General features: G+C 31.6%; 3 protein-coding genes across 6 annotated transcripts; 2 read left to right on the plus strand and 1 right to left on the minus strand.

The window, feature by feature from the left end:
- Positions 1 to 505: 505 nt before the first annotated feature.
- LOC105275934 (odorant receptor 43a) lies at positions 506 to 5,447 on the plus strand. Of its 2 annotated transcripts, XM_011333148.3 has the most exons (7): positions 506 to 592; positions 1,067 to 1,336; positions 3,303 to 3,771; positions 3,855 to 3,954; positions 4,107 to 4,232; positions 4,734 to 4,889; positions 5,260 to 5,447. In XM_011333148.3, the coding sequence occupies exons 1-7, from the start codon at positions 562 to 564 to the stop codon at positions 5,311 to 5,313; spliced, it is 1,206 nt and encodes a 401-aa protein (XP_011331450.2). In that variant the 5' UTR covers positions 506 to 561; the 3' UTR covers positions 5,314 to 5,447. The 2 variants fall into 2 exon arrangements, with proteins under 2 accessions (XP_011331450.2, XP_011331455.1); XM_011333153.3 differs by lacking the exon at positions 1,067 to 1,336 and having other exon boundaries at positions 516 to 592.
- Positions 5,448 to 6,302: 855 nt separating this feature from the next.
- On the plus strand, positions 6,303 to 11,296 carry LOC105275932 (odorant receptor 13a). 3 transcript variants are annotated; one of them, XM_026970977.1, is made up of 7 exons: positions 6,303 to 6,436; positions 6,905 to 7,174; positions 7,470 to 7,938; positions 8,021 to 8,120; positions 8,269 to 8,394; positions 8,523 to 8,771; positions 11,110 to 11,296. In XM_026970977.1, the coding sequence occupies exons 1-7, from the start codon at positions 6,331 to 6,333 to the stop codon at positions 11,269 to 11,271; spliced, it is 1,482 nt and encodes a 493-aa protein (XP_026826778.1). In that variant the 5' UTR covers positions 6,303 to 6,330; the 3' UTR covers positions 11,272 to 11,296. The 3 variants fall into 3 exon arrangements, with proteins under 3 accessions (XP_026826778.1, XP_026826780.1, XP_026826779.1); XM_026970979.1 differs by lacking the exon at positions 11,110 to 11,296 and adding an exon at positions 10,708 to 10,918 and having other exon boundaries at positions 8,616 to 8,771; XM_026970978.1 differs by having other exon boundaries at positions 6,343 to 6,672.
- LOC109610764 lies at positions 8,709 to 10,169 on the minus strand. The gene is made up of 2 exons (XM_020030566.2): positions 8,933 to 10,169; positions 8,709 to 8,785 (listed from the first exon to the last, which is right to left on the minus strand). The coding sequence occupies exon 1, from the start codon at positions 10,088 to 10,090 to the stop codon at positions 9,326 to 9,328; it is 765 nt and encodes a 254-aa protein (XP_019886125.2). The 5' UTR covers positions 10,091 to 10,169; the 3' UTR covers positions 8,709 to 8,785; positions 8,933 to 9,325.
- Positions 11,297 to 11,572: the final 276 nt, after the last annotated feature.

The following is an 11,572-nucleotide window of genomic DNA, read 5'->3' on the forward strand; positions in this document are numbered from 1 at the left end:
AAAATTTAGATAATTGCAAGTTGGATATTAAAAGTCACTTTATATTATATAATAGAACATTCATTCACGTGAATATATGAACAACTATTCTTCCCGAAGTCATTCACAAAATACGTACATGTGATATCGCACTCTTCGACCTTGTCGTATTCTTCTCAATGCAGTTTTCTGCGTTTTCGGTGTTGCTATAGATAGACCTATTAAACAGTTAGTACTCTTTTCAAAGCGAATTTATCTTTTAATTATTATGGATGAAAAAAGTTTTATGTTGTTCCACCTTGTGATGAAATGATGTACGATGTACGATGGTATAATATATCTCTCACTTTTACCACAGCAAACACATATTCACTTCTTTTTATAACTTCAACATATAACAAAGTTTCTGTCCGAAATGAGCACCTATCACAAACTGGAGGCATAGCATTTTTAATATTTAATGTACTCTTCGGTGAAGCAGTATGTGGTTATACACTCGCATCGCAAGCATGCGTTATGATCATTTTCGCAACAGACCGCTGAAAACAGTTTTCTTCGCATAAATTCGCATTAATCTCTAGCATGGATATATCTACGTATCCAGGCTATAAAGGTATTAAGTTTTTACTTCTTTTGAAGTTCACTTTACACAATATTTCCAGTTATTATATTACACACATACATATTGCATCTTACAAAAATTACATGTTATATAACTCCTACAATAAAGTTAATCTATATTTGTTGTATGTTTTCACTATAAAATCTGTGGCTTTGTTATGCCATTGTGCTTTTTGTCACTTAATTATGTCACTTGATCCTGAATCTTTTTATTAACATTTTAAAACTGTATCATGTGTAAGTAATGCTTTCTTCTTGAACAATATTTATTAATTTCTTATTATTAATTTTTAACTTAATATTTAGTTTCACGTTAGTAAATCATAGGAAAGGTATGTTAAATTATTAGATTCATAAAAGCTTAGATCTCCGTATTAAAACTCTGGTTCTTTGATTTTGATATTGAATCTTTATATTTTGATAAATATATTATATTATAAGCTTTCTAATGCCTACTTACTCATAGACTTTGTGTGGGCTGTTGAATTAAATCGATACGGTTTGGAATTTGTCGGTTTATGGCCAACAAGTGACAAAGCAGCCAAACATAACTACATATCCAATCTTCGTGCTTACATTATTTTCATCATTATAACGTTTGTTTGTGTTATTCCTCTCATATGTTCTCTTATACGAGTTCTGAATGATATAATACTTGTGATAGATAACTTGCAATTCACACTATCTATGATGGTGGTTTTATTTCAATTTATTATTATGCGATGGAAACAAACAGGTATGTTTAAATTCACTTGATGAAAAATATTCAGCTTAACTTTCTTCCTTCTGAAGATCTTTTTTCCTTTGTTTTATGTCAGCCATCGTATTATATCAGTAACAAAGTATATAATATATTGGTTAATTATATAAAACAGGTTATACAGCGCGGAACTTTTTCAATTTGACATATATTATGAAAGGTGCAGTTCTAAATAAGTTTTACTTAACAACTGTGTGGAGACCGTGTATAGATATATCTTCTGAGATATATATCACAAATACTATTACTCTTATGTACATATATCTTTGGTAATTATTTAGAATTTTAGATTAAGAGACATAGCGCTGACCTTCATCTTGACATAGATTATAGAGTTCACTCACCTGGGTGATGTTCAGAAGGTTTAACCAGTGGTGATTGTTTAACATAACCATAATATGCATCAAAGTCATCGGCGCTGTGTTCCATAATCTAAATAAATATTAATTAAATATTATATATGTATATACAGGGTGTCCCGGGTTTTAACCGACAAACTGCGGGAGCATATTCTACTAGTGGAAATAAGAAAAAATTCTTATATCGAGTTTGCTTAGAAATGCTTTATTACAAAGTTATAAACCAATATTCAAAAGAAATACGAGATAAATAACAACGGATTTTTTCACAAAAATAAAAATTATGTACGCAATGATTTAGTGACGCATTTCAAAATGTTGTCCTTGCACGTCGATACAAGCTAGACATCGACGTAGTACAGAATTTGTTACAGTACGACATTCCTGAAAATTTTGTTGCATCTCAGTAACTGAATTAGTAATTCGTTGCTTTAAATCTTCAAGCGAGATTACTTCTGTACTGTAAACTTTAGTTTTTAAAGTTCCCCATAAATAAAAATCAAGAGGCGTTAAATCGGGCGATCTTGGAGGCCAGAAAACCGGTCCTCCTCGACCAATCCACCTATGAGCATAATGTTCATCTAACCAGTTTCTAACTTGTCTAGCATAGTGCGATGGACAACCGTCTAACTGTATCCAGCTGTTTTGACGAAACTGCAGTGGCACATTTTCGGTCGTCGGTGTCTTAGAGCTGAACGAACATCATCATATTCATTCATAGGTCGAAATGAACCCAAATTACGTAATTGCAAATGGGTATTACTAAACACAGAACTATCTGGTACTCTCCTGTTAAGAAATCTACGTTGATACTCTCGTACGGCAGCTCGTGCATTTCCGTCACAGAATCCGTACACGAAATGAATATCAGTGTATTCCTCATTTGAAAACACTTTTGGCATTCTGATAGTAATTGCTAGTTCACACGACGATTGAAATCTAACAGCTACTGTTGTGAAAGTAACAATCATACTGAATCGTTTCAACATAGTGAACATGAATACATGTGAATACACGTAACATAAACATCTTCGACCTTCCAAATTCTACACTATGTTCCGTTGTTACTTATCTCATATTTCTTTTCAATATTGGTTTATAACTTTGTAATAAAGCATTTCTAAGCAAACTCGATATAAGAATTTTTTCTTATTTCCACTAGTAGAATATGCTCCCGCAGTTTGTCGGTTAAAACCCGGGACACCCTGTATATATATATATAAGATTAATATTATTTGTGATATATCTGAGAAACATAGCTTCCACATAGTTGTTAAGTAAAAAGTACTTAGAAATTCATCCTTCATAAGATATGTCAAAATGGAAGAAATCGATGCTGTATAACCGTTCTGCATAATTACCATATATTCTAGTACTTATTATTTTTGTTCTAGAGACGAACAAAACTAATTGTACAACATACCTATTATTCTCTTATTGCCTCGTAAATTAACTAATTAAAAATACTTGGAAACAATTTAACATAATGAAAAATAAATAATTCATAAATAATTATTAATATATAATTTAAATAATTTATCTTTTGCACACATGACTGTCACTATTATTATTATGCTTGCAAGCTCTCTTATCCATTCTAAAGATGATGGCGAAAGACTGGATAGTATTCAAGATAGACACACAGAGGGATGTTATGATGAAGTGGGCACGAACTGCCCGCGTAATCGCAATTTGTGGTTACATAGTGATAGGATTTGGAATCATTGTGGTCATCATTCCTCCTTATTTTGGCATACCGTTCAGGAAATTGTCGAATCTTACGGATCGTGATAAACCGTTAGTTCTACAGGCGTATTACTTCTACGACACAGATCCGAGTCCACAATTCGAGTTGACATTTATCTTTCAAGCTATAACGATATTCCTGGCAGCTACAAGTTACACATCAGTGGACGCCCTCCTTGGACTGGTGATTCTGCACACTTGTGGCCAGTTAGAGAATTTCAAATATCAATTAGCTAATATAGCTGCATCCGAAAATTTTGATGGTGCTTTACGTAACAGCGTTAGCACCTATGCACGACTTATCAGGTCTTTAAAGGTTTTAATTGCAGCATAAAATTTAGTATTTTGTTCATTCTAATGTCACATCTTTTTAAGTCAATGTTTTACAGATTTACTAATAAAATCGAAGATATATTCGCGCTGATGATGTTGGGATTGCTATTTTACTTTGGTATCGTATTTTGTCTTTTCGGATTTCTGCTGCTCAGTGTAAGTATACCAAAACGTACGTCAAGCTTGTTGATTGAGCTTTCTCATTTTCAATACATAAAATTGCGTAACATGTTTAACTTGTTATTATGATATTATTACTTATTCTCTTTCAAGTCAGCTTTAGTTAAATATCAAGGAATATTATTTAGGTAATGACTGATGAAGACATAAGTGACGTGCCTCTTTCGCGAATATGCTATATATTATGTGGTATTATTATTATATTTGCACACACATTCCTCTACTGCGGTGCTGGAGAGATTATGATAGAACACGTAAGTCGTATATATAGATTTGTAGATTTTAATTCAATTTGACGAGATCTACCTGTGGAAAAGATTTTTCGCCTTATGTCAGACACCCTACACACACACACACACACACACACACACACACACACACACACACACACACACACACACACACACACCACACACACACACACACACACACACACACACACACACACATACATACATACATACATGTATGTATGTATATATGTATAATTTATGTGCTACAAAGCGGTTTTCAAAAATATTAAATATAGTTTACAAAATAATTTTGTTTAATAATTAAGTTTGTTTTTTATTTTTAATTTGTAATTAATTTGTCTTTGATTAATTTCCCCTTTTGTTTCCAATTCAGTTCTTTCTTCTTGAAAAGGACGAAAATCATTCAAATAGTTATTAACATTTACAATAACAGCTGTCTAGAACAATTAAATAATTATAAGATACTTTTTTTATATAACTGTATATACATATGTATGTCAGTGTAATAGAGTGTATCAAGCTATATATAATCTTGAGTGGTATAAGTTGGAAGCAAGGAAAGCAAGGAATCTTGTGTTATTAATGATACGAGCTAGCGAACCGTTTCGCATCACTGCAGGAAAAGTGATACCGCTAACAATGGCTACTTTTTGCAGTGTAAGTTTATAAGAAGTCTATAATTAATACTACATGTTTTGAGTATTATAAATAATACTCAAAGTATTATATATAAATGAGCGCACGAAATGTAATATGAATTGTTAATTACTATTAATTAATGTGGAATTGCATTATTAATAACTGTCTTTAACATATAAAATTAGTTTCTAAGTTTTTAACTTCTTTAGAAGTTTTCTTTTCAAGGTTCTTTATGTATTCTTTCTGAAAGAAATCGTATCATTTAGTTTATAAATACTAAATATATAAATATTGAATAATATAACTAAATACGTAAATACAGACATGTGTGTGTGTGTTTGTGTGTGTTAATTTATTTACAATACTTTTAAATAAAAATATATTTCAGCTATTAAAAACGACGGCTGGATATATATCGGTTTTATTAGCAAAATGTAGTTAAAAGACATACAAAAATCACTAATTTTGCTTATTAGTGAATTAAAATAGAATTAGTATCAAATGTTTTCTATAACAGTGGATAAAAACGAAATATGCAAGGACAAATAAAAACCAATAGTATTATTTATAGCTATATATTAGCTATATAGTGATATTAATATTGTTAAAAATAAATATTCGTGGAAATTCGTGGAAACCTTAATGTCTACATAATTATTTATGTCACAAATCAGTTTATTGTGAATTTACGTAAAATCTGATACATCTAATATCAAGGTTGCTCTTGTAAATCTATTGCATTTATTTTCTGCTTTGCAAACACGTAGGAGATGTGATATGTTTCATTTATAGTATTTCGTCGTATCATTCTTTTTCACGACGTTTCTAGCTATTTTGTTTTTTTGTAATAATATTATTGAACCTCTGGGTTGCCATAAAAAGCGATTGTACAGGGCATTACCATGTCTCAGCCGAAAGAAAGATATGAAAGAGATATGTAAGGACAGCAAAAAGTCAATTGATAAGGAAAGGTCTTACATAAGAGATGTCGATCTTTAATGTAAGATCACTAAAATATCGTTACTTGTAAGTTAAATATTAAAATTCAATTGATATTATATAACATTTACCTTTATGCGCGTGAATATATGAATAAGTATTCTTCCCGACGTCATTCACAAAAGATGTACATCGCACTTTTCCACCTTCTTGTCTTCCTCTCACTGCAGTTTCTCTGCGTTTTCGATTTTGCTATAGATAGATCTATTAATAATTTAGTTTTTACTCATTTCAAAGCGAATTTATCTCGCGAAGTATTGTGAGGCATGAAAAAAGTTGTACATAAAGTGAAACTGATAGCATAATATATCACTCAATGTTACCACACAGACACATCTTGATCTCTTTTTATAACTTCTACTTTTGACAAAGTTTCGAAACGAGCAACTACCATAAACTGGTGGCATAGGTGTTTTAATATTTAATATATCCATCGGTAAAGCATCACATTGATGCGAACATGTCGCAAACATGCGTGATGGTCATTTTGCACAATAGACAGTTGACAACAGACTTCTTCGCATTAATCTTTAGTATGGATATATCTACGTATCCAGGCTATAGAGGTACTAAGTTTTTACGTATTCCTCACGGTTCTGAAATACACTTTACGCAATTTTTTCAATTAGTATATTACACACATACATATTGCGTCTTATACAAATTTCATATTTTATATATCTTACAATAAAGTTAATCTATATTTGTTATATATTTTCATTATAAAGTCTGTGGCTTTGTTACGCCTTCTGTAGTTTTTGTTATTTGAATACAAAGTTTTTATATTACATCTGTAACATGTGTAAGTAATACATTTTTCTTGATTACCAATTATTAATTTATATTATTTTTAACTTTTGAATTAATTTTTGAGTTTCAAGTTATTAAATGACAAGAAAGTTATGTTACAGTATTAGATTCATAAAAGCTTAGATCTCCGTATTAAAACTCTGGTTCTTTAATTTTGATACTGAATCTTTATATTTTGATAAATATAATATATTATAAGCTTTCTAATGCCTACTTACTTATAGACTTTGTGTGGGCTGTTGAATTAAATCGATACGGTTTGGAATTTGTCGGTTTATGGCCAACAATTGACAAAGCAGCCAAACATAGCTACATATCCAATCTTCGTGCTTACATTAGTTTCATCATTATAACGTTTGTTTGTGTTATTCCTCTCATATGTTCTCTTATACGAGTTCTAAATGATATAATACTTGTGATAGATAACTTGCAATTTACACTACCTATCATGGTGGTTTTATTTAAATTTATTATTATGCGATGGAAACAAACAGGTATGTCCAGAATCATTTGACCAGAGATATTCAGTTTTAACATGTTTTCCTTTCAAGATCTTTTATCTGTTACTTTATCGTCTTATAATTTAGGAATAAATTATATAATATAATACTCTAGTATAAAATATTGTTTCTGTTCTAGTTGAAAAATTAATTGTAAAATTGCCCTGTTAGTTCTTTTTTGATTGTGAATTATCCAATAATTATAAATAGTTTGAAACTCAATTTAACATAATGATCTTAAATAAGTTATCTTTTGCATGACTGTCATTATTATTATTCTACTTCCAAGCTCTCTTATCCATCTTAAACATGATGGCGAATGACTGGATAGCAATCAAGATAGATACACAGAGGGATGTAATGCTGAAGTGGGCACGAACTGCCCGATTCATCGTAATTTGTGGTTACACAATGATAGGATGTGCAGCGATTATAGCCATCCTTTTTCCATACTTTGGTGTACCATTTAGGCGATTGTCGAATCTTACGGATAGCGATAAGCCATTGCCGATACAGGGATATTACTTCTACGACACAGATTTGAGTCCACAATTCGAGCTGACATTTATTAGTCAAGCTATAATGATAATCCTGGCAGCCGTTATTTATACATCAGTAGACGCCCTCCTTGGACTAGTGATTCTGCACACTTGTGGCCAGTTAGAGAATTTCAAATATCATTTAGCCAGTATGGCTGCGTCTGACAATTTTGATAGTGCTTTACGTAATAGCGTGATCATCCATATACGACTTATCAGGTCTTCACAAATTTCAATTGTAGCATACAATTCAATATTTTGCTCATTCTAATCACGTATTTTTAAGTCAAGTGGTTTACAGATTTTCCAATAAAATCGAAGATATGTTCGCGCTGATGCTGTTGGGGTTGGTAGTTTACTTTGCTATCGTATTTTGTCTTTACGGGTTTCTGCTACTCAGTGTAAGTTTAACAAAACGTACGGTAAGAATATTGATTCAGCTTTCTCATTTTCAATATGTACAATTGTGTAACATGTTTTACTTTTCCTGTGATATTACTTATTCCTATTCTATTCAGCTTTAGTTAAATATCAAGATATATTATTTAGGTGATGACGGATGAACAAATAAGTGACGTACCTTTGTCACGAATATGCTACATGATAGTTACTATTACTATTTTCTTAGCACACACGTTTCTCTACTGCGGTGCTGGTGAGCTTATGACAGAACACGTAAGTGAGATATATGTGTACCTTAAATTCTATAAAGAGCTTTTAAAAATATTACTTACGTGTGATTTATAAACTATTGATGAATTTATCTTTTTATTTCCTATTCTGTCTTTTCTGGTTTGAAAAAGACAAAGATTATTCAAATAGGTATTTACATTAATAATCATAGCTGTCTGGAACTTAATTATAAAATACCTGTTTTATATGTATGTACATGTCAGTGTGATGCAATATATGAAGCTATATGCGATCTTGATTGGTATAAGTTGAACTCAAGGAGAGAAAGGAATCTTATGTTACTAATGATACGGGCTAGCGAACCCTTTCGCATCACTGCAGGGAAAGTGGTGCCATTAACAATGACTACCTTCTGCAGCGTAAGTTAAGAAGTCTATAATCAATAGTATGTTTTTGAGTATTAAACGAGTACACAAAATTTAATATGAATTGTTAATTAAAGTGGATTAATTTGGAAATGCACTATTAATGAATTCTTTAACAATTAGGTTTTTATACAATTAGTTACTAATTTTTTAACTTTTTAAGAAGTTTTCTTGCATTCAACGTTGTTTTATATACAACTTTTTTTCTGAAAGAAATCGTATGGTTAATTTCAAAATAGTTTAAGCCGCCAGGAAAGTAAATGAATAAAAAATATTAGTTGTTCGACCAAACTGGCAAATTTTAATGTGAAGCACACAACGTTTCGGCCGGGTTTCCAGCCCTCTTCAAGTGTAATACAAACAAGTCGATTTCTACAAATAAACAAATCAAATAATTATAGGAATGCGCAAAACCAAAAACCGTAAACCAAAGTCAACTCACTGTTAGAAAAAGACTTGGAACAACGCATAAAGACTCACAGATCTCTCCACGATACCACGTCAGTACACTACGAAAGCCACTGAGCAAGTGAAGCGAAAACAAAACATCAAGCATTCTTCAAAAACATGTCATATATACACGGCCAATTATCCGTGTCGGCCTGTAAGTTAATATTATTGCTCTCTCGTTTGATAAAGAACATCTCCGTAACGGCCCGCTTTCTGTCATGGAGTTCTCTGTGCAAAATCTCAACATTGTCCCAGTCAAATTCATGGTTATTAATGGTTCTATGTTTGCTAACAACTGAATGCAAACTGTCCCTCTTCTTAACAGCAGTCTTATGTTCATTAGTTCTTGTAATTACATGTGTCTTAGTCTGTCCAATATAAGAAAGATTACAATCTAAGCAATTCAATTTATATACAACACCTGTTTGTTCCTTTGTAGTCAATTTATCTTTACCTCGTTTGATAATCCTATCTAATTTCTTCGGAATAGGAAAAATGACATCAACATTAAAACGCTTAAAGAACCGACCAAAACTCTCGCTTAAACCCTTAACATAGGGTATAGTTAACATCTTATTTTCACAAGGAACGACATCAATCACATGATTCAACCTATGTTGAATTAACTTTAACCGCTTCGCAATATGCCTGTTAACAAAAACAGCAGGGTAACAATTGTTCCTGAGAATGTTACGTACAGTATCAATATTCTTCAGGTGAAAACGGTCATCTGACAGTAGCACTGCCCTGTCTACTAGACTATTGAAAACACTAATTTTATAATTCAACGGGTGAGAAAAAAAATAGTTAACATAACGTCCCGAAAAGGTGGGTTTGCGATACCAAGGAGGAACAGTTTGCATTCAGTTGTTAGCAAACATAGAACCATTAATAACCATGAATTTGACTGGGACAATGTTGAGATTTTGCACAGAGAAATCCATGACAGAAAGCGGGCCGTTACGGAGATGTTCTTTATCAAACGAGAGAGCAATAATATTAACTTACAGGCCGACACGGATAATTGGCCATGTATATATGACATGTTTTTGAAGAATGCTTGATGTTTTGTTTTCGCTTCACTTGCTCAGTGGCTTTCGTAGTGTACTGACGTGGTATCGTGGAGAGATCTGTGAGTCTTTATGCGTTGTTCCAAGTCTTTTTCTAACAGTGAGTTGACTTTGGTTTACAGTTTTTGGTTTTTCGCATTCCTATAATTATTTGATTTGTTTATTTGTAGAAATCGACTTGTTTGTATTACACTTGAAGAGGGCTGGAAACCCGGCCGAAACGTTGTGTGCGTCACATTAAAATTTGCCTGTTGGTCGAACAACTTATATTTTTTATTTAAATCGTATGGTATTTAGTTTTTAAATAATAAATATATAGGTATTAAATAATATAAATAAATAAATAAATACAGACACATAATCGTAATTTGGTTACAGTACTTTTCAAATAAAAATATATTCCTTTTCAGCTGTTAAAAACGTCGGCAGGATATATATCGTTTTTATTAGCAAAATGTAGGTAAAGGACATTCAAAAATCACTAATTGCGTTTATTACCGAATGAAAATAGAATTAGTATCAACCGTTTTCTACAATAGTGGATAAAAACGAAATATGCAAGGACTAATAAAAACCGACAGTGTTTTTAGCTATGTTAAAAATAAATATTCGTGGAAATTACGTTAATGTCTGTTATTTATTTATGCCACAAATCACATTATTATGCATTTATGTAAAATCTGATATATTTAATGTCAAGACTGCACTTTTAAATCTGTTGCATTTATATTCTGCTTTGCAAACACGTAAGGCATATAATAAGTTATATCCATCGTATTTCGTCGTATCGTTCTTTTTAATGACATTTCTAGCGATTCCTTTTCTTTGTGATGATAGTATTGAACCTCTGGGTTACTATAAAAAGCGATTGTACAGGATGTGTCAGCCGAAAGAAAAATGTGAACGAGATATGTAAGGACAGCAAAAACTTAATGGATAAGGGGAGGTCTTACGTAAGAGATGTCAATCTGTAATAATAAAATTTCGATAATTACAAGTTGGATAGTAAACTCCACTAGATATTATATAATATTTACATTTATTCACGAGAATATATGACCAACTAATCTTACCGAAGACACAACATACATACATGTGATATCGCACTTTTCCACCTTATTGTCTTTTTCTCACTGAAATTTGTCTCCGTTTTCGATTTTGCTATAGATAGATCTATTAAAAATGTAGTACTCTTTTCAAAGCGAATTTATCTCGTGAAGTATTATACATGAAAAACGTAGTATGCATGAAGAAATTTTTATGTTGTTAGTTCCA

This window comes from Ooceraea biroi, chromosome 7 (assembly GCF_003672135.1).
Source record: "Ooceraea biroi isolate clonal line C1 chromosome 7, Obir_v5.4, whole genome shotgun sequence".
Taxonomy (NCBI): Eukaryota; Metazoa; Arthropoda; class Insecta; order Hymenoptera; family Formicidae; genus Ooceraea; species Ooceraea biroi.